Genomic DNA, 23,892 nt, shown 5'->3' with positions numbered 1-23,892 from the left:
CTTATCTGTAGAACAAAACTGCTGTTTGTTGTAGATAAATACTGGCAAAAATGCCATTCCATAGGAGGGATGATGGGGTAGAAGAAATCAGGAAATAGCTGTTCTTGCTTATGTATATTTTAATTTGTGTGATCATAGCAATTTCCAGCTGTTCGCTTCTAAGCAGCATGAAGCCTTTCCATGCATTTCCTACATGCACCATTTAAGATAAAAGCAATAAATAAATAAACAAATACATAAAGCTATTTCCAACAGACAGGAGCTATACAAGGCTCTGAATAATTTCAGCTGTTATTGAACGATGCTGTCTGCTGTGGTCTGCTGGAAAGGCTCAAGAAACTGAAATTAAAATGATTGCTATGGCATCAGAGAGAGAAGCTTAAACAAATGTTCTGTGCACATGAAAAACTCCTCATTTGAATATGAGCAAAGCTCTCAAAGGTTTAAAGGGAAAGAGGAGCACTTTTTAATGCCTTTTTTATTTATTTATCTTTTGCTTTTACACCAGAGAAGGGTTTTTAATCTGTTGGTTTTATGGAAATTGATTTCACATAGCACTGTAGAACAAAAACCTTTTTTTGGGAAACATGCCAAAACATCATCAGTCTGCTGGGGGAAAGTTTAACTGGAAGGCTTACAAACTGCTGAGTCCCTCTAATGTTTCCTGAAGTACATTATGCTTGAAGAAAATTTTTATTAGCAATAACAGGTTAATTTGCTACATCAATTATTTTTTTTGCTGTATTTATTTCTTCTAATTATTTCTGCAAACATGCTCATTTGTATGAATCATGAACCTTGTTACTTATGTGTCCATTTGGACTATCTATTTAATAGCACTGATTTAACATCAACATTTAGATCCTTATCCAGTATGATAACCTCAGCTTTTAATTGGAGTCAGGATAAAAAGGGTCAAAAGAGGTAACATGTGTGTGCCCAAGAGGATTAAAATGTGTGCAGAACTATTAATATTTTCAGTGAAACATTTTATGGGTTCTTTCTGAGCCGGCCTTTTGATGACCTTATCCTTGAGACCACAAGTGGTGAGGCCCTGGCACAGGTTTCTGAGAGAATTTGTAGATGCCCCATCCCTGGAAGTTTTTATGGCCAGTTTGGATGGGGATTGAAGCAACCTGGTCTAGTGGAAGGTGTCCCTGTCCATGGCAGGGAATGAGATGATCTTTAAGGTCCCTTCCAGCTCACACCATTCTATAATTCTGATTTTATGCCTTTATCCTTCAAAGAAGTCTCACAATTATTACAGCAGTCACCTGTGGACACACAGTACAGTAAACTGCCTTGAAAATCCCATTTCCTCCTTTGTTACAGCCTGCAAGATCCAGAAATCAAAATTTAAGACCTTTCTGACTCAAAGGTTATATTCAAGCAATTATTTCCAGAAGTCATAGTTACCTTCTACGAATTTGTGTCCATGACTTTGTGATTTATACTTTTGGCCTCTGTAACATCTTTTGGAATTAATTGCATGTTGTAATAAGTGGTGAACTTTGTGGTTCTTTTGAACTTGCTGTTGTAGAATTCAATGTGGCAACACTGGGTTCTTGTATAGCACAAAATATTAAATAATTATTCCCTGTTTTTTTTTCTCTTCTGTGGACAATTCTGTTACACATAAGTAAAATGATAGTTCCCTAGCATAAGGAATTGAATGGTCTTGATAAATGTTAATTCAGATATGTTATTGAAGCAAATCAGAAAATAAATACTTTAAGGCAGTTTAATAGAACACCATATTCTCTTTCAGAATAACCTGCCCAAAAATGAAATACTTTTCTTTCATTCTTAGTTCTATTTTGGGATTTTGGGGCTTTCTTTTTGTAGCAAGGAGGGTTTGGTTCTTTAGGGTTTTTTGGTAGGCAAAACAATTTTTTTTCATGAATTGACATTTTTAGCAGAATTGGGAAAAAAAATTGGGATCTGACTCTTGCTTGGGAAAAAACCCTATCCTACACCATATGAAATTATCAAACTAAAAAAAAAAACAAACAACATCCATACACACACTATCATCACATTCCCAAGGACAAGAAATTACAATCTTTTGAGTAAATCAGGAGTGGAAATTCAAGAAATTATCTTGTATCCCATTTAGGCCAGATCCTTGGAGAAACCACTTCTTTTTCTCTCTGTCCCTTATACACAAAATATTATTGCATTAAAAATTGAAAATATAAGTCAGAAATGGCATAACTCAGAATTAAACCCTCATGGTCTCCACTAGCATCTGTTTGCATTCCACCAGGAACTGCCTTCTCCCACAGATCAGGAAAATTGTAGTGACAACACTAATTTCCCTCATTGTTTTAACTCAAAACTTTAAAATAGCTTTTGGCAAATTACTACTGGGACGTGGCCATAGGGTACATGGATGATCTGTTATTTATTTTTAAGAATAATCTGTGGATGTTTACAGATTGTGCTCCTCTAGACACGGCTCTCTCTCACACAAGGAGTTTCAATAAGGTTAGAGTCAGTGACTGTAAAATGTTCTGAGCTTTTTGGGTAAAACTGATAAGGTTTATTAGAATAAAATTTTAATGAGAAGAGATATCTCTCCTTAGATACCAAACAGAGAGGAGGGAGAATCTGGTTTGAAATCTTTAGTGATTTTGACTGCTGGAAAATGCTGGTTCATTTGTCCTGAACTTAACCTTAGTTGCTATAAAACTTGAAAGCAGATAAAGCCATGTGGTGATATTTAATTTACTTTTGAGTGGGATTTTTCTTTTTAAATTTGACTCATAAATTGTCATGTTTTTCTTATGTGATTTCTCAGCTGGTAGCACAGAAGAATGGCATGCCAAAGTGAAGGTTTATCTTTGCAGATACATAACAAACTACCAAATAAAATAAAATTCAAAGGAAAAATCATCTAGTTATTATAGATTCATTCTGAGAGGAAAATAATATAAACCACTATTCTTCTAATAACATATTATGGAAGGAATAGCTCTTTGCTGCATAAAAATTACATTTTCTTTTTTACAGAATAATTTATTTGCAAACAATGTGGAGAGGGGAGATAAGTGCAGGACTTTAGTGCCCAGTATAATATTTGTGCAGTTTCAGACACAAGCTGTCCCTAAGTAGGAGCCAGCTACACTTGCAGCTGTGGGAAAATAGACCTGCATAATCTGCACCCAGATTCAAGGCACACAAGGCAGCACAGTGTGTGTATCATTTATAGATGGGTCAGTTGTGCTTTTGAGGAACAGGAGGATGACTGGAAATAAACAGATTTAGGTGAGATAAAATTGCCCAAGAAGGGCCAGGGTTGGCCTAATTCCTCAGTGTAGTGAAGCAGAGAACTAGATCAGGGCTGGATCAGCAATCTTTAAATACTTTGTGTCCCCTTGATTCTGTTTCCTCTTCCAGAAAGAACAAGGTAAAGGTGCTGAAAACCTGAGTATGTGTGTCTTGGTTGCTCCACCAACAAAATTTATACTATATAATTTGCCCATTTCAGATTCCACCGAGATTTCTTGTTTCTCAAGCAGTGATCTGGAAACAAGCAATTAAAGCAAATCCTGAAAGCCTACTTTGTTTTTTCACATAAACTTATGTATGAAAGTGGGGAAAGGAATAGAAAGCTGAGGAGAATCCAGAAAGCTGGGAAAAATAAACACCTTTCTTGTGTTAGCAAGAGGAAACAGGTTTGCCAGCTGCCCATGGCAAAGGATCTGCTCATCTGCAGTGATTTCAAGACTGGCTTTTTTTAAATTTCCTTGGTGGTTTGGGTTTTTATTTTTTGGGAAGCGGTGAAGAGCTCTGTAGAATTAATGAGCCTTGTTTCTTGTGTTTGCTTCCTAAGTGAGTCCTGTATAAGTAAGGCACTGTGCTTGCAGCGTGCCTGAGACTAAGCAGACCTCTTCACCACAGTCCCACACATTTTCCTTTGAGAGAAAATAGAAATATTTCATGGAGTTGTGCTGGAGCAAAGTGTATTCTCTAACAGCTGCAGCTGGGCTAATAAGCACTGGCTGCACTTCCAGTCTTGGCTAGTGACAGGGAGCTGAGGGAGAAGTCAGTGCCTTGGGCCATAAACCAAACTCATCCATACAAATGAGAAAACTTGAGTCCAAAGCCCCCACTCCTCCTCCTCACCTTCCTCTTACAAGTGTCTGCTGACATTTAGCCCCTGGATCTTAGGTAAGAGAATGGAAGGTACTTTGGCTGTTTATGGAGGCCAGTGCCTCAGCAGTGTCTCAAGCTTGAACATTGCTCCCTTTTTTTGGTTATCTTTTGACAAGCTCGCCGCGCTTATCTCCTGTCACCCTGGATAAAATGAGGTTGCCAGAGGCAAGCCCTCAACTTTCCAAAGAGAACTGTCACTTGTATCATATTAGGATGTGGCATGCAACTCCTGCTGTAGGTTCTGCTCTATTTCTCCCACATTCTAAAACTCTAAAATTCTACTCCATGATCTGCAGGTGCCAAAAGCACTCAGGGTGGACACCACAGCCAGCACAGAGCTGCCACTGCTCTGCCACAGCACAGCTCCAGCCCTGGTGTCACGGTGTCCTTGGGTTTAGGGCAAGACACAGGTGAGGGGAGCAGTGTTTCAGGTCAAGGCAGCACCTATCACAACCACTGAGCCCTACATCCCAGTTCTCCCCTATTATCCCACTCCTGCCTGGAAAGAAAAGTCTTGAACCTGGTCCCTGGCAGTCCAGCTTGCTGAGCCACTCCTGAGGTGCTTTTTAGAGAAGTAAAAGCTCTCTTAGGATCAGAGAAAGAGTTTCTAACCGAGCTGTGGCTCAGTGCTCTGTAAGGACAAGTAAAAGCCAAGCAGTCCCTTCCCTGCTCAGAGGGATGCAGCTGCCCAAGGAGCCGAGAGAGACCATCCAAGCACCAAAGCATCACACCATGCTTATGGTCATCCCACATCTACTGCAAATATGATTGCTCTGGAGACAAGTGGGCCCACAAAACCCTCATGGGGTTCAACAGACCCAAGTGCCACCCCTGAGTTTGGACATTCCCAGGTAAAAGTACAGACTGAGACTCATTGAGAGGAGCCCTGCAAAGAAGAACTTGAGGGTTCTGGTGGATGGAAAACTGGAGATGAGCCAGCAATGTGCACTTGCAGCTCAGAAAGCCAGCCACATCCTGGGCTTCATCCAAAGCTCCATGAGCAGCAGGTAAAGGGAGAGGATTCTGACCCTCTGCCCTGCCCTTGTGAGACCCCAGCTGCAGTGCTGCATCCACCTCTGGCATCCCCAGCACAGGAAATTGTGGGGCATTGTGGACCTCTCAGAGCAGGCCCAGAGGAGGCCACAAAAGTGATGAGAGGGCTGGAGCATCTCTCCTCTGAGGAAAGGCTGAGAGAGCTGGGGTTGTTCAGCCGTGAGAAGAAAAGACTCCAGGGGACATTGCAGCACTGTTCAGTACCTAAGGGTAGATTATAAAAAAGAAGGAAAGAGATGTTTGACAAAGGGATGTAGTGATAGAACAAGGGGAAATGGCTTTATACTGAAAAAAAAAAAAAAAGAACAAAAACAGATTTTAGGATGACTTTTTTTTTTTTTTTTTTTTTTTTACTGTGAGGGTGGTGAGACACTGGCACAGGCTGCCCAGAGAAGCTGTGGCTGCCCCATCCCTGGAAGTGTCCAAGGCCAGATTGGATGGGACTTGGAGCAACCTGGGATAGCAAAAGGTGTCCCTGCCCAAGGAAGGGGAGTTGGAACTAAAATATCTTTAAGGTACCTTCCAACCCAAACCATTCTGTGCTAACAAGGCTGGAGATGAGTTCACTCAAAGTCTGCCTCACCACCTTCCTACCCAGCCTCTCACAAAGCCATTAGCCATTGCCATGAACTTGGACCCAACCAAAAAACTGTGTTACACTTTTCAGAAAAGCTGAATCAAAAAATTTCCATCCAGAAGCCTGCAAAGGATTCCAGACATGTGAATTTCACTCATTCTCAGGTTGGTAAAAGTTGAGGGCTTCAAAGTCTCAAACCTAATGTAATATTTATTATATCAGAATTTTTAGCCGGGACAAACATCAATATCAAAATGTTCATTTGTCAAAGAAGCAGGAGGTAATGGAGGCACCCTGGAAAGGTTTCCCCAGCAGGAGCTGTTTGTGAGTGTACATTACCGTGAAGGAAAAGGCCTGAACTGGTCTTGCTGGTTTTCCTCTTTAAACACAAACAAAATGGAGCAAGTTGAACAAGAGTATCTAATTTGTCAACAGAGCTGCCAAAATATGAAAAGCTAAGTCCAGAGGGCATATATGAGCTGATAGGTGTGCTTCAGGCAAATTAGTGTTGCAAGAAAACTTCAATGCAGCAGTGAATTTCAATTTTACATAATTATTTTCAGGGTAGGTCTAGAACTGTTGCGATTTTACATATGAGTCTATAGATATATGTAGGAATAATGTGTACATACACACAAAGTACATACCATGATGGACCAATTCAAGGTAACAAATGAAACCACAATAAAACACTGCATAGGTACTTTTTTTCTTCATAATATAATTATCCTCATCTCCTTGGATATGTTCAAGGCCAGCCTGAATGGGGCTCTGAACAGCCTGGTCTAGTGGGAGGTGTCCCTGCCCATGTCAGGAGGGCTGGAATTAAATGATTTTTAAGGTCCCTTCCAACACAGTCCACTCAGTGATTGTATGATTTGGGTTTATTTTTTTCTATAATGTGACAAAAAAATAAAAAAGAGACTCTCTAGTCATTCAGGTTCTATTGTGTTAAGAAAAAAAAGTCTGATTGTATACTTAATTTTTTAATGCTCCTAATAAACTTCAATGGTAAATTATTAAAAGGAAAAATCTGAGTTGTGGGAAACCCAAATAAGTTTTAATTGGCTGGTTTTGTTTTAGAATGCTTGGAAGTGCCATTTGTTTTACATTACGGTCTCCACCCTGATTTATACTTAAAGAATGCATGAAATAAAAACTCTTCAGGTTTGGAATATTTATCAAGAAGAAGATAAATCCTCACTATCGCACTTTAAAATGATTTTATGGGCTAAAGCAAATGAGACTGTATATTGTGTTGCCAAAAACCGTCATTCCACTGCATTAAGTAAATACATTGTATACTTCACAAATGTCCACAAAATAGTATTTTAAAAGCTATAATAATCTGACTATGGAACAGTTGCTCATCGTGTGATTTATGCCTAATAACAGTTACAAGGCTGTGCAACACCGTTCACTAGAGGATAACACAGAACTCAAAATAATCATTAAGCTTCTTAAAAGCTATTGTTCTTTCATCCTTTCCTATAGTAGAAGAATGAGCAAATTATCTGATCAAAACTATCTGGTTAGAAGTAGTCTGTTACAAGCTGATTCACTGTTTAAAAAGTCAACACACAGAAAATCAGAGACACAGCAGTTACCTGTATCACATCAGCACAACACAGATATGTCAGTGTGATCTGCTGATATGAGACACATCCCTGTCACGTCTCACAGAATCATAGAACCTTATGATTTTGGTTTTGGTTTGGAAGGGACCTTTGAGATTATCTAATTTCAACCTTCCTGCCATGGGCAGGGACAGCTTCCACTAGACCAGGCTGCTCAAAGCCCCATCCAATTTGACCTTGAACAGTTTCAGGGATGGGGCATCAACAACTTCTTAACTTCTCACAACCTCAGGCTCAATATCTTACAATCCCAATTCATTTCTGACATCACGTTCAAGCAATTCCTTCACCCTAATGGAGAACTGAAGCAAAGTATTAAGTCAAAACACGAAACCTGAGGAAAACAAACTCTACAGATTAATCTTTCCTTTCTGACACTGTGCTCTTCGCACAATATTTGACAAAATTAAGATCTCTTGGTCATTTGGGAAAAAAGACTTTTCTGGAATTAAGGGAAGCTGAACAAATCCAAACACTGCATTTTGCTTCAAAACCAAAGGAGTTCCCTCCCTCCCAGCCCTCTCTATCTCACATGCTGACTAAATTGGGCTCTGAGTAAAGAAAGACCTTTGCTTCCCTTCATCTACTCTAAATATTAGAGGATACTGACCTCCAGCCCTGTTTTACTTGAAGGAGTTCTGAATTACTTTCTTGTCATTATGAATCAGATAACATAAATCACACCTAGACCTCAGCTGGTACTACAGTGCTGCACAGTCAAACCAGATGATGCTGCAAAGGAAAAATAAGTAACCTTAGCACTGTCTCCTGCGTGCCTCCTCCTAACATCTTTATGAATTATGGTCATGCACAGAGGCCACGGATGATTCCAGCTGCCCTGAGCGCTTTACAAATCATCAGAGAGAAAAAATCTAAATGCTTTTAGTTGCTTTTAGACTAAAGAGGAAAAAACACCAAGGAAAATGTAATTTTCACTTTCCTCATTTCCCAGATAGGGAATAGAGATCAAGACTAATCCAAATTCTTAACCTCTTTCCCAAAAGTTTGTAATTTTTTGACCGGATCCCCAGTGTCTTACCAAGAGAAGAGGACTGTGTCAGAGTTTGGTTCTAACCCCCAATCTCCACACTCTCAGCCAAGGACCAGAAACCCTTAAATTAAATTATCCTCTCTGTCCCTCCCATCCAATGAACAAATTGTACAAGAGAATTCAGCAGAGGAGCCTCCTCCCTCTGCCGTGCCCGTTACCTGATCAGAGGCTGGTGCAAAGCCACCAGGGACGCGTGCACCGTGACGGAGACCACGGACAGGTGGAAATAGTCAAACATGACGGGAACGTGGTGGTGCAGCCCCCGGCGGGGGTGGAAGTGCAGACACAGAGTGCGGCTGCTGATCATGGGGATGGCTGGGACATCCCTCAGCCTGCAAGGGAAGCGGGTTTACAGGGGTCAGTGAAAGGCTGACTCGTCACAGCCTGTAACGCGCCACAGGCAGCGCACAGAGACGGCTTGAGGTGAAATTTTATCACTCCCCAGCTCCATAAGGGTTAACATGACTGGAGAACATCTTGTGCTGTATTTGTGCCAAACATAAATATTAATACTAATGTAGATATAATTAATATAAATAGAAATACAAAAAAATAATGAACATATGCAGTTATATATGAATATACGGTATAAAAGAAGAACAGATGTGACACAATTCTGGTTTTCCCTGGTAATTGCCCTCGATGCCAGCTATGCACTAGTAGGCACATCAAGATCTAAATAGCAGAAGGAAATACATTTAGAAAACTATTCAGATTATTTGAGTGTTCATAGATGGGACACCACACTGCTTGTCTTCTTCTTTGTAAGAACAATCAGCTCAGGCAATCTGTGAGAGTTAGAAGCAGTCCTGTGTCAGACACAGATGAAAATATTCAGTGTACCTTTATAGTTTGTCTATCTGAAAAAAAAAAATTTTTAGAAGAGGCCAAAATTGAAAAGAGAAATTGAAGTAACTGCAGAAATCAATACAGGTTGGACTAGCTTCTCTGGATTTTGGGTTGTTTTTGTTTTTTCTTTTTAGTAAATAAAAGTCAAGACTTTTATTTAAAGTTTGTTTATAACTATTCCAGAAAAACCATCCTAGTGTGCAGTCAACCACATGACATCTGAGTCATCTGCAGAGCAGGAGACTGAGCTGTAAACCTGGAGCATGCCTAAATAGATCCTCCCAATGCAAGTGGAACTTCTTAAGAGGAATTATTTTAAAACACTTAAGACACTTCTGAAGCCAATTGTTTCCCAGAGCTAAGAAAACCTAGGAATAGATGGTTGAGTGGTGCATGGTTTGTTCCAAGAAATGTTCAAATGATATAATTTTCTAAAAATCACTACTTTTGTTTATAGTAAATCACACCAATCTTTCAGGTGATAACAGATATTAAGTGTATCAGTCAGAGCACAATTCCGTAATTTATATGTTTCAGTTACTTTTATTTTTTGCTGCAGTTTAATGTTTATTTTTTCTCTCTTCAAGACCCATAAGCACTGACAGTCAAGTCCCCCCCTCCTGAGAGAACAAGTTTTCTCTTTTTGTGTCTTGAAGATAACAGAAACATGCTCTTGAAATTTGTTTACGTGCTCCGTGGGTATGAACAATATCCCACGGGGACAGTCTCAGCGTGAAACACAGCTCAGATGATTCCTCTGCATCCCCTCCCACTCCCCATAAATTCTACTCAAGTCACTGGAACCCTTTTCCCTGATTCAGGGAGGCTCAGTAACATCTGGGATCACACTTCCCGCTGTGTCTCAGGAAGGGATGTTACTCCCACTTCACCCAAGATTACAGAATCAAATTCAGTTAAAGGAAATCAAATTCAATAGGAAAACTACTTCCTCCTAAGATGTAGAGGCTATCTTCTTAATAGAAGAAAAGTGCTTAGCGTGTTTATAACTCCTGTTTCCAGCCAGAAAATACTTCATTGCCTCCTGAGATAAACTCTTTCCTGAGTCACAGACCCTGAGCACATGGAGGTCAATGATGATATTCCCTTTAACAGCAGCAGAGATATAGAAACACTTAAAATCTTTGAGAAAATTACACTTAAATGACAAAAAAATGTTCTTCCTTTAAGAAGGAATATGAGATACACACTTCAAATGCAGAGAGAAGAAACAGGAAAACTTCAACACTAAGGAAAATGTATCAAAGCTCTCCTTTTTGAAAAAAAGGACTCATTTCATCAAAATAATTTTCCAGTTGAACAGACCCCCACATTACCAACTGATCTTTAAACCAGCACTTACTGTTGCTCACTATCAGTAAAGTGCAGGTCCAGCTTGAGCTGAAAATCTGCTTCATTCAATGCATCTTCCACCTGCAAAAAGAGAGAGACAAGGTTGCTTTTGTAAGTTGGCACCTACAACACAGAAGGCAAAGGTGGGTGGGTTTGTCTGATAAGAGCAAAGGCAAAACTACACAGCAACAGCAGCATGACAGCACAGAGGCTGAAAGAAACAAATGTGACAGTGAGTCAAGGTAATTGCTGAAGGAATCAGAGGGAACCAGAGCAGTCAGAGGTGTTATCTGCCCCCAGATGCCATGACATGTCAAAAAAATCACTCCAGACAAGAGGAACCCGAGAGCACCAGGCTCTGCATTTGTTATCCTTGCTCTTGCACACTGAGAGCCTGAGGAGCATTTCTGAGGCTGCTGTCCCTCACTGAGCGAGCCTTTGTTTGGGTTATCTTATCAGCTGAAAGAAAGCAAGGACTGGGTTTTCCTGGATGAGAAATTGCCCCAAATCCATGTGGTTACCTACCTGTAACTAATAGAAATTTCAAAGTTTACAGCCTAAAACACTCAGAAACTCAAATAATCCTGGGAATTTCTGATCACTCATCATTGATCTTTGAGTTTATGTCTCAGCAAACCCAGGCTTTCCTGCCTCACAGTCACTCTTTCAGGTCCTCAGCAGATTCATGGAAGGAGTTTGTAATTGATTCTCATGCAGACCATTTTCTTTCCAAAATTCAAAGGTCTTGGTTGTTTTTAAAACTAAAACAGAAGTTTGACTTGTATGGCTGAGTGTGTCTACATATGGCAGGATTCTGCTCATCAAAACCACTGAAGAAATTATGTGTGACTCACTGGTACCTCCATTCTAACTCAACAGGTCCCACCAGTGAAATTACCCTCCTTTTATTGTCAATAAAATAGTTTGATTGGATTTTTGGAGACAGTGCTAGAGCTAGTAGTTCATTACATTCACCAGGAAAGAACTAAATTGGATAACAGATCCCAGCTTGGCACAGTTAAAACAACTGTAATCAATGGAAATAAATAAATTAGAATAGATGAGAATAAAGCTGTCCTGCACTTTATTTTTCACTCCTTTGAAATGCCAATTCTTCCCCAATAAAAATAAGTTTAATATAACAAAGAAAATTAATTTCTAACCACCTAAATGGAAATATGAACAAAAAAAGTACATATTTTTATAACCAGAATAGGTTTTTTTGTGAATGTAAATATCTTTTATAGCATGTCAGAAGCAGGTGCATGGAAATAAATATGGAAGATTGAAGTTATTCACTGGGGGGTATGGTATTATAAATACAAATTATTTTTACCCAATTTTTGCAACAAAAATATGAGATTTTTGGGTTCTGTCTTCTGTCAGTGGCAAGCAATAAGCAGAGGCAGAGAGTGACCTGCTTCATCCTGAGGTATCCACAGGAGCAGGACAATTAATTTCTGTTTGTACCTGTCTCTTGCCATTGACAATAGATAGAGTTTAGAGAAATATCTTGCTCAAGATACATTTGCATTTTAGATGGCTTAAAACAGGCAAGATGAACCCTGTTTTCTAAAGCTGATCATCATCATCTTAACAACAGAGCACAGACTACACTAAAAATGCACTGAAGGCATTTTCAGAGGCATCTACCCTGCTCTGACAGGTAGGATTCATAAAATAAAAAACATAAACCACATTTAGCCAGGTTTTCCAAAGGTGAAACTGCATTGACAATATACAATCTTTTCCTGTTGAGTAAGAAAATTGAGAGTCAAGGATTGATTGTGCTTTGAAAAAATTCTGAAGGATGTTAAATTTAATCCCTTCAGAAGTAATATGGTATTTCTTCTAGCATGGCCACAGGCATAGAGATGTGAAGGGAAAATTCCCACTTCTATATATTGAAAATGCACTTTCTCTTTTGTGATTGTCTCAAAACACCTGGAAGTATGTCTTTCATAAAAAAATTAAAAACAAACAATTTTTTCCTTTTTAACGAGTTGCTCATTAATAAAAAAAAACAAAACCAGTTGCTGGCAATGGCAAAAAATGTAATCATTACTGAAGATACATTCTGAATTGAAACTAGGAATATAGTGCTTCAGACAAAGAAAACCTCATCCTCCTCCAAATAAAAGGAATGAAATTTTGGGTCTGTGCCCAGCATTGCTGAGCATCTGCAACAGCCACTGAGATCTGAGTCTGTGCTCCAAACAAGTTCAGTCGCTGGTGACACTCACCCAAACACCTTGAGGCAGTGAGCAGATGCCTGAGAGACCAGGAGATGCTCTTCACTGCATGGGGTCATGCAGTAAGCTGCATAAATTAGATATTTAAAATCCCAAAACTGTAATGAAATCAGACTGATGAGAATAGTGCAAAACCCCACATAAAACTGATCACAGTTCTCACTGCAGAGGTAACATTTTCCTTATTTCCTCCCTAATATTTACCCATTTAGCCAGAGTGCCAAACTGAATGATCTGGATGTCCCAGATCACTTATATTTCTCTGGAAAATATGAAATCTAATATACTTTCATATTCCAGCTTGCCTTACTCTGTTCTCTCCCTGCCACTAAATTTTCCCTGCATGGAGCCAGCAAGGAAGAAGCCAGAGAAGTTATCTGTTCTACTGCATGATGGAAGAGACAAAGCTTCTTATCTAATAAGAAAGAAAGCAAAAGCTTATGAAAATAAATTAGAGTTCTTCATAACAATAAATTCTGACCCAGCCATGCAATATTTTTTCCTCTGAATTAAAAAATTCTGTATGCTGGGACAATATAGAAAAAGACATCAAATAAACCAAAGAGATTTAAAGCACCATTTATATGGTGAAAGGCATGTTCAGTGCCACTTCTAGACAAATAATAGTGCTTCTTTCCATTTAATACCAGGCAAAAAAAAAATAGATATATACATATTTACATACTTAAGTGTATCTAGTGTTATGCTAAAGGAGGAGGGGGAGAATAAAACAAACAAACAAACAAACAAACAAACAAAAATAGCAAATATTCTAATTTGGACATCCACATTGGTTTTGTTGCTTGCTTCTTTGGTTTTGCTTGTTTGGAGTTTTTTTGTCTGAGCAAAACATCTCAACAGCAAAACTACCTGAGCACCAGGAGGAACAATGCTCCCTTAATATATTTTTGGATGATTCCAGCTCTGACTGGATGGAGTGTATGAACTCAATACTTCCATTACCCAGACTAACTCCTTTGTCTATTTATTATAACTTCCATCCACAGAAAAAAACAGTGAACAGAACCTTCACCCTCAACCAAGAAAAATCACCATAGCACACAAGAGGCACAAAAAAGGATTCACACCTGTTGTGTGCTAAATAAATTAAGAGTTATGAACACAGATGATATTTAAAACACTTTAAAAATCTCTAGCTGTCTTGCCAACACCACATTGCAAGGATTTCATCCAACACAGGAGATTATGTGACAAAGATACAAAACTGTCTCTGAATAGTTGTGGATGTAGTAGTGGCACACATCGGTCTCTCCCACATTTATATCAAATTTGCAAAGCTGTGGAGACCAAGACATCAAAGCAGAAAAAAGAAGCCTAGGAGCATTAATCAAAAGTGAACTGTGCTAATCTGCTCAATACATAAAAATTTTTACAGATCTTTATTTTTTGTATTTGATTCTTTAGAGTGCCTTCAGCAACCCATCTGGAACAACAGACCTGCTTATCCTCTTATTCTGCATCCAGGAAAACCCAAAGATACTTCACCACACAGAAAAAAATGAGTTTCTCTGTGCAAATCCACATTGTAAGTACAGAATTGTGCAGCTGTCCTCTTCCCAAGGAATCTCCTATGGAAAGCCACATGGTGCTGCACACAGCACATCAAGAGTCACAATGAGTTTTAGCTGTGAGGCATCTTGTGGGCTGTTTTTTATTTTCCATTTTGTGAGGTGCACAACTTTCCTGAATAACAATGAAAAAATCATCAGAAATCATCCCTGTTCAACACAGTGGAAGCTGCTGTAATTTGAGGGGAGGGATATTTAGTCAGAGCTATTCCACAGAGAAAGGATAAAATTAATACTGGATAAAGCATGCTAGGACATTTCCGAACAAATATTGATAGACATGCATTTAGTAATTTCTCACATAAGCAAAACCAACAATTCTAGGGAGGAATAAATTGATGACACCATCATGAAAAAAAGAAAAACCAAAAAAAAAAGAAATCAAAACCAAAACAGCAAAAGGAAAGTGGGAGAGAAAAGGAAGCATGTTAAGCTTAAATTGGGTTCTCAAGCTGTTTCAATTTAGATCTCTAAATAAGATGTACATAACACATATATGTCTCTATATATGTATATATATATGTTTTGAAATAAGACAAAAAAGGAATTTTAAATCTCATCATGATCAAATGAAAGTTATACAAAGGACAAGGTGAGTGTCTCTGGCCCCGAGTTCACCACACAGCACATGATTCACTCTGGCTGTGAAACTCACAGTGCCTCTTTTTGATGACAAGCTGACTTTGCAAAGGTGCTGTTGTTGTGTCTCTTGTCACCACCGAGGGCAATACCAATGCCATACACTTTGTACGAGTCCCTAGGCTGGGAAAGCACAGTGGTGGCACACTGGACATGCCTGAATGCCCTTCTACTGTGACTCTCTTTCCCCTTCCCATTTAAGATTTCAGTAAAATAGTGCTCTCCATGAACAAAGATTGCTCCACCCCTGTAGCTCCTGGGAACAGGAATTGCTGCTGGAAGACTTTGGTTTCATGTCAGTAAGATTAAGCCAAAGGTGTTCTACAAGCTGGGTGTCCCAGATTGTGTTCTTACCTTGTGTGAGTTGCTCCTGCTGGCTGAAGGAGTGGATGGAAAAAGGGGAGAAGTGTCTCAGGATGGACAAATTTTTGCTGAGGTCCCACAGAAAGCTAAAGGGTTGTACATGGACTATGAGGAAGGGAAAGCTCCAGCAGCTCTCCCATGGGCTCCTGCAGTCAGGAGCACCAAGGACAAAGGCCAGGAGACCTCGGAAGGATGAAAAGGGGCTGGGTAGCTCTATAAAATGTCAGTCACAAGAGAGAGAGGAAAAGAGAGCAAAAATAGCACATGGCAGTAGTAGCTGGTTCTAGAAATAAGCAGCAGACTCCCAGTTTTCTCACAGGTGGGGTTGATCAGCACAGCTGTTTAAAGTGAGTGATCCAGTACACAAATGACAAATTTTGGTTGAGACATGTGATTTTCTGATATTCTGATTTATCAGTGTGTGTTAACACCTTATTCTACAGGAAAGCCAAGGTGTAGCCTGCTCCTCATAAAGAGGCACAATGCAGAGGGTCTGTCTGACCTCATGCAGAGTTTTGCGGTGTCAGCATGTACAAACAAATAAATCACAGGTATTGATGGACACAGGACAGTCAATCTCCTTCTAATGCATCTGCTGGAGATTGCTCAGGTAAACTGCCCTTCCCTCCACCAGCTGCACTCATGAGACCTCTGGAGCACACGGACTTCTTCAGAACTTGTGAAATGGAGACACCTGTGCAATGCACACCTAAAGTTAAGTAATCCCAGCCCTGCAGGTTTTTATGTGCATCCCAAAACAACTCACCCTTTCACCATCCAGAAGTAGGTGCACTCTGAAGTTCATTGACTCGTTAAGAATGATCTCTTCATTTCTGTACAAAATCTGAAAGATTCTGCTGTAAACATTGTTTTCATGAACGCAGGCCGAGCAAAGGCTGGAATCACCTGCACAAAACACATACAGACTCCTGGTGTGATTTCAGCAGGGAGATTATTTTTTATCACATGAGTTCACTCCAGGGTTACCTAGGTAGTACTTGTAATTAAACACTTGAATTCTCAATAATTAATGGTAGTAGAAGAGGCTGTTATTGTGGGTTGTAGGTTCACAGACATGATATTTAAATAAACAAATGTTAAACTCTAAGGCAGGCTGAATTTCAAAGTGTGAATCCTTGATCCTATGACAGCACTTAACCTATTAACTTTATTTCTAATAAAAGCCAAAGCATCAAATGCTCAACTTGGTGCATCCAGCACCATGAGGACTGTGGGAGTTCACCTGTGAAACTTCATCTTTTCTCTCCAATGGGCATCCTTCATAAGAGGGAATTTCCTTGTCATCTCTGGTACTCCCAGAAGTTACTACTTGGGAGTGGGGACAATAGTCAATAGCAGATCTTGAATGTAGAAACTGCAAGTGCAGAGGCATCTTAAAATACAGAAACATAAAAATTTAGTCTTTATTTTCAAAATGCCTGTGTAATCCTTCAGGCCCTTGGCATATGTGAGAGATATCAATTTGATCCAAAAAAACTGGATAAATCAAAAGAACTGAAGAACCAAAACCCTAAGCTGGTCCATATCAAATTCAGCCAATAGCATCACCAGTGTGCTGCTCTATCACATCATCACAAATATCACATAAACTCAGGTGGGATTTTCCTTTCTAACTTTTAGGCGCCTCCAGTGCATGTATTTTGTTTTGATTACAATGGAGCCTATGGAATTTAGGATATCATTTTTAAAAAAAAAAGAACATCCTTTATGCTGAAGAAAATTTTTGCTTCAAGTCTACTTCTTTTTGAGCAATTCCCCTTTCAGTAAGAGGAAAACTGTGGCTTGCTGAGCTTTACAAACTCACACTGAAGGTAACAACTTGCACTACAGCAAATGTCTTCCAGAGGAGCCTGCAATGACTTTTAAATGAACAGCTGGGCACCAGAGTTAAGATCTTTCAAGCCTTGTCTTGGCTGGTAATCAGAATCCCCTGCTAATTCTACTTTTGAAGCCCCAGAGCAGCAACAGGTGGCAAAATTTACACAGAGTTGCTTTTGTCCCTTTCCAGCACTCAGTCCAGTAGGAATCTGAGTTTTTGAAATATAGTCCTTTAACAAATAGTATTCTGGAGCTCTCCTGAGAAGGGGTGATTAAAAAAGGTGTACCAGGATTAGTCCTTCAGAGAGACACAGATGTGTGATCATCATCAAAAAGTCAGAAGGCAATGCTTTTTAGAAAGCATAGTTTTTCAGGAGGTACTTATTGGAATTTGCCCCTTTGCAGAATTGTTTTGGGACCACAAGCTATGGTAAGATAAAAGTTCAGGGGATGCTGTTTTGTCAAGAGTTTCAAATCAGGACAGTTCTTTTCTGCTGAGATTTGTATATAATTTGCTATCATAGGTCAGTGAGTCACAACTGACAGAGGATTAAATATTTTATGAGGTAAAGTTTGGTTAGAGGGAATAAAAGTAAAAGAACAGAAAGGACTTCAAAACAACTAAGAAAATCCAAATAAAAAGCTACTGAAGAAAAGTAGACAAGTGAATGGAGTTTTGTCATAATAATTAATTTTGTGGTGCCAGTCTGCAGGAGCTGGAACAGCATGGACACTGAAAAAAAGAAAAAATCATATGGGGCAAAATTGACTAAATGACAGTAAGACAAATCAGACTTGAACTAATTAATAATCTGAACCATAGTGGTGTCATCCAGGCTACATTCAAATAATTTTCCTATTACTGACTTTTATCAAGCACACCCAGAAGCAGCCCAAGTATTTAATCCTGCTATTGTCTTCCCACCACCCCATCTGCACACTAGTTATGCATAAATCCAGGCAGCCCAGATAAATACATTTTATTTTCATGTGCTACACCAGTAAGGATAGAATGTTTCAGCCTGATTAGATCTTCAAAAGCATGCAATCATATTTATTTTAATTTAAACTTCATGATATTACAGACACTGCAAAAATCATATTAGAGGTATAATGCATTCTTACTCCTAGCTGGCAGACAAAGGAAACTTTATGTTATTTGATTTGGATATTGATACACTGGCACTCCTCTCAGATGTAAAGTTTAATCTCATTTTCTTTTCAAACACACTCCTGAGCAGACCACTCCTTTTGGGTAATTGCTTTAGGAGCTGGATTTGACGGTGGCATAAGGAGTCATTTCTCTTATTTGAAAGGTCAAAGTCAATGTCATGCTACACTGTTTGGGGCTGTCTCAGATCAGAATGAGTGTGATGTTACATGCTCAGTTTTAAGCAAGGAGACCTCCTTTCCAGACATCTGGCAGAGAACTACAGCAGATGAGTGACCGATCCCCCCTAAACACATCCATCCACTGGTGGCTTCTTCCCTTCTCAGAGCATGACCTAAGTCTGCAGCAGGAATTTCCTCAGAGGACAGCTTGGCAGTCTTGGCAATGCCAACAGCAATGCAGGGATCCTGCCTCTCAAACCAAAGATGAATGACAACATCTCCACAGATATTTTCCTTCAGGCTGCAGCACCTGCTGGTATATTCTGTGCTTTCAGGTATGGACAGGGACCAGGTACACCACTCTGCTTGAGCCTCTTGCACTAACCAGAAGCAGTTGCTGCTCCAAACATATCCTTATTTAGTCTACTCCATGAAAACATAATCCTGGTACCTTTCCAAACTTCCCCTAGTTCCTGGGATTCCTTCTGAAGCCTATGTCTCTCCTCACCCCAGATGTGTCTGGGGTGACAGACAGTGGCACTGAGGTTGGTGCTTGTCACAGCTGCCATTCTTCAGAGACCCTTGCTGGCAGAAAACACAGCAGGTGTATCCCATGTTCAGAAAACACAGCAGGTGTATCCCATGTTCAGAAAACACAGCAGGTGTATCCCATGTTCAGAAAACACAGCAGGTGTATCCCATGTTCAGAAAACACAGCAGGTGTATCCCATGTTCAAGAGACACAGCAGGTGAATCTCTGTGCTCACACAAGGACCTCTGTCCTCTGGCACAAAGCACAGGAGAGTGTGAGAGAGAAGACTGGAACCATGGGTTTTCCCACCTCTCTTTCTAGTACAACCTCAGCTGCTCAGAAATCTCAGTAGTTGCAGGCAGCACAAAGGAGACAGACACACTGTGTGGAACCTGCTGGGAGCTCCCACTCCCAGGTGAGACCTGGAGCTAAAACTCTTCTGACCTGCATTTATTCCACAGTTTCAAAGGCTTGAGCTTTGGTGAATTAAAAAAAAAGGAAGTCTGATTTTTTTGTGATGAATTTTTAATCATTAAATTTCCCTGTCAGGAGATTTATTTGGGACATGTGCAGTATTCCCTATGCTAGAAAGAATCCTGTTTTCCTGTCTTCTCTTCCTAAGTGTCTATTGAATTTCCTGCTTATTGTCTTTGGGCTGTATACCTCTTCAGTTTAACTGGAAAGCAAAAGAGCTCTCGGGGCTGTGAGAACCATTGTAAGTATGAAGAGGAGAGCTGTGTTCCACAGGCATTCAGAGAATGAGAAAAGCTTGTTTATGCATCCCTCTCGTACTATTCTTCCCATGCCATCCCACCATCATTCCTAGAAATTCATTCACAGGCAATTGAACAGTGGCATTTTTAAAAGGAATGGGGAAAGGCTCTTTGCACTTACAGATGCTTTCATACCCAGGGTGCTTGCACAGACCAGTCTCTGTATCATGTCCTGCTTTCCCTCTCTCTCCATACACAATCTTCCAAGCTTCCCCAGATACACTCTAGTCTACCTAACTTTCCCATCTGGGTGTTTCTAAAGACGGAGGTTTCTAAATATTATTGCAGCACATCATACAGAAATTACTCATCTCTTTAAAGATTCAGAGAGAGGTTATTTAGATCCTGGAGGCCTTTGAAAAATTCTCCCCAGATAATCTTTCAAGAAAGGAATTGATGGATAGGTGACCTGTAAAAGATTTTGCTATGTATTTAAAACCTAATTTAGCAAGAAAAGAAACCGTATAAATCTGACCACTGCCAGGACAAAAGCACTCAGGTGGGTTGGGGTGGTGGATATCGGAGGGGAAGGGAAGGGAAGGGGAAGGGAAGGGGAAGGGAAATCTTAGAAGCAGCACTGAAACCTGAAGGACACCAACAGAAACCTCAGCCTTTAACAGGGACATGTGACAAACCCCCTGATAAAACCCACTCAGCCATAGCTTTGATGTTGGCAGTAGGTATAATTTGATAAAGTAGATAATGAATTGATCTCCTGTTGCCTGCTGTGCTATTTGTGTTTTGAAGGAGTGTGATATGCCAGAACAATTGGAATTTCTAATTGAAAGCCCCACTGAAAGTGTTGCTGGCCAGACTGGTAGCATCCCTCAGCTGGTGTGACAGGGACTCAAATTTTCTCAATTTTCAAATATTCTTGTTTGTGTCATTTCCCCCAAGAGAACCCTCACACCACTCCCATTCATGTGGGGAGAGGAAAACATTTCTAGGGAAAAGTAAAAGAAGGTGGTGGCAATATTCTGCAGGTCAGAACTGTTCCCTTGAACTTTCTAAGATCCTAATGCACACACCAGACAGATTAGCACTCCTCCCAAACTCCAACAGTCAATTATCCCAATTGTTCACTCCAGAAAATACTAATTATACATTTTTCAACTCTGAGCATTTATAGCATTCTTTCTCTGCTTTCATGATGCCTAATTATATTACTTTCCTTTAAAATTCTTCTACTTGAACCCTCCTTTACTCATTTATTTTTTAACCACTATAAAAATGGTTTGAGAAGTTTCATGATCGTTCTAGATCAATAACTCTCCCATGGAGCAAACAATGACACATGCATATCTCAACCTCTGATTTCTGCCAAGGAGAAACTCTGAAATGGCAAAGTCTTGGTGTAGCTGAGACTTATGATCAATGATTTCCCCAGAGCCACCAGAGTCACACGGGCCCTTCTGTTTGCAAAGCAATAGGATTGTCCTGTCCTTACACCCTCTGCATTGTGTCTGCCATGTCAGTGGCTGGAGTGCTCCAGTCTCGCCAGCTACACTCTTTCCATAATTACATTTTGGTTGTGCATCCTCATGATGTCTCTACCTGCCAAAGGAAACTGGAATCAGTGACAAACAACATTTTATAGGATGGCAAACCCAGATTTGCCCAGCAGTATTAATCTTTGAGAAGTGATGGAAGTCTGCTCATATTTACTTTTTGAAGGCTTTAAAATATAAATTCTTTGTGGCACAGCCCTTAATGAAGAAATAGTTCATGAGGGAATGCTCCTCTGTTAGGAGGATACCTTGAAAGTCATGAGTTCGTTTTGGAGAGGTTAGGAAAGGTAATTTAAAAATCCTTCATTACCTCACTTCACATTACTTTATATCTCTGCTTCCAACAGGCACTAGAAGCATGAAAAAAACCTTGGAGTTAGTTCTTTGGTTTATTTTAAAGTTGCTATCTTACTAAGAATAACTTTTAATAATGTTAGATTTCCCCACACAACAAGGAGTGTGAGACCAAAATGAAATGTGAAAAATTTGTTTCTCCAAAGGAAACATATTAAAACCTCCTGCACAGCAAATTATATCCTACACAATTTTTCTTTTAAACCTGTAGGTTTTGGCTATAAATGCTAAGAATTTCAGGGGAAAACAACACACTTATACCCCTCTGTTTTCCAGAAGCAAAAACATTCCAAAAACCATTTTTTGTTTAGTATAGTTTAACTTCTGGGTTTAACAAAGGAAGAGCAGAGACAGGATTTACCTGAACTCTGTCCTCTATTCTGCAGCCCATGAAAGTATTATTAATTATTACATTTTCAAATTAAGGACGGATGAGCTGTGACAATTCAGTGCCTACATGCTGCTGCTGAAAATATTACATTACTTCCTATCCCCAATGCAAGGCAGAGAACAGAGAAAGTTTTTTTTTTTTAATTCTTATTCTAAATATAAAATTACAACTCCAGGCCTTTTAAAAGTATAGCTTCAGGTTTACAACCAGTTTTCTCTAGAATTAGCTCTCTGCAGTTTCATGAGCACTGTGTCAGAGGTCTAAGATAAATAAGGAGTGCTTAAACAGCCAGAAAAAATCCATATGGGAAACAGATCTAACTTCAGATCTAGCCTTTTTAATGTCTTCATGACTATAGAATTGGAAATTAGATAATTACTCAAATTCTAGCAATTTCTTGAATCTCTCTTGCTATCTGAGAAAAGCAGTATTATTATGCTGCTATTGAGAAAAATGGAATAGCAGGATTCTGCTTTAATGAAAGAGATGCTCTTCAATAATACAGGGAAATCAAGATACTGCAGCTGTAAAAAGAGCTTGACTGTAAATGTTTCTTTGTAAATACCAGTGCACACTTAAACATTTGTATTTCAGCCTAATTCATGGCCACAAGAAGCATATCATCCTCGTGTTTCCACACAGGAAAACCGGAGGCAGATGATACCTTTAGAGGCAGATGGGTTCATTCTCCCAGGTCACTCGTGCACAGACAGGGAGGGCACTGCAAGGCACTCACTTGAGAATGAGCTGTGAACGTTTTGAAACTTTCCCACCCACAAACCTTATGTTACTGCCCACACAGACATGAGGTGTCAGCGGTTCATGTGATCTCTCCGAATCTGCCTCTGTGGAAAGCCGGCTGCTGGTAAATCCCAGCAGAAGGCAGCTTGAACCCAGCTAGATGTTCTCACTCTGGAGCCGCTTGGAAGCAGTCACAAAGGCAGTAAAACACAGGTGAACAGGGAAGGGGGCAAAAAATGGGTAGAGAGAGCATCATAAAATAATCACAGAATCACACCATGGTTTGGGTTGGAAGAGACCTTAAGGATCCTCCAGGTCCAACCCCTGCCATGGGCAGGGACAGCTTCCACTAGACCAGGTTATTCCAACCCCATCCAACCTGGACTTGGCTATCTCCAGGGATGGATCATCCACAGTTTCTCTGTGCAGCCCATGCCAAGGCCTCTCCACCCTCAAAGAAAAGGAAGTATTTCCTGCTGACATCTAATCTAAATCTCTCCTCTAGATTAAAACTGTTGCCCTTGTCCTACCCCTGTTTGTGAAAAAAGTCTCTCTTTCCCTCTTTTTGAAGTGCTTTAAGACTTCAGTGAGGTCTCCCCAAAGCATTTAAAATCTCAGTCTGGACTAGTTGCAATCCACCTAGCTGTAGTCTGAGTGACCTCTACAGCACCCAGCATCCTGGCTGGTACTGCCATAAACTACCCCAATCTCTCTCATGGATGACCATCTCCCTCACCCATCCATGCACATGCTGTCTTATTCCTTGACTTTTACCATCTGAAATTCCCATTAACCTCACAAGCAGAGCTGGTTTTCACTCAGAACCCCTATAAAAAAAAAATAAATATGGATTTTCTAAGTTTCCTTGTCACCTCAAATTTTCTATTATTGTCAGAATTCTTGA

General features: G+C 39.9%; 1 protein-coding gene across 21 annotated transcripts in view; it reads right to left on the bottom strand.

The window, feature by feature from the left end:
• FAM135B (family with sequence similarity 135 member B) overlaps positions 1-23,892 on the bottom strand; it is a 286,821-nt gene that overhangs the window by 49,594 nt on the left and 213,335 nt on the right. For all 21 annotated transcript variants that reach the window (XM_086877994.1, XM_086878035.1, XM_086878004.1 and 18 more), the window contains 3 exons: positions 16,285-16,424; positions 10,686-10,756; positions 8,635-8,808 (listed from right to left, as the gene is read on the bottom strand). In XM_086877994.1, the coding sequence (XP_086734120.1) occupies positions 8,635-8,808; positions 10,686-10,756; positions 16,285-16,424 (385 nt within the window). The remainder of the gene's footprint in view (positions 1-8,634; positions 8,809-10,685; positions 10,757-16,284; positions 16,425-23,892) is intronic.

This window comes from Cyanistes caeruleus, chromosome 1 (assembly GCF_971803275.1).
Source record: "Cyanistes caeruleus chromosome 1, bCyaCae1.hap1.1, whole genome shotgun sequence".
NCBI lineage: Eukaryota > Metazoa > Chordata > Aves > Passeriformes > Paridae > Cyanistes > Cyanistes caeruleus.
This window is presented reverse-complemented; position numbering and strand designations above follow the sequence as displayed.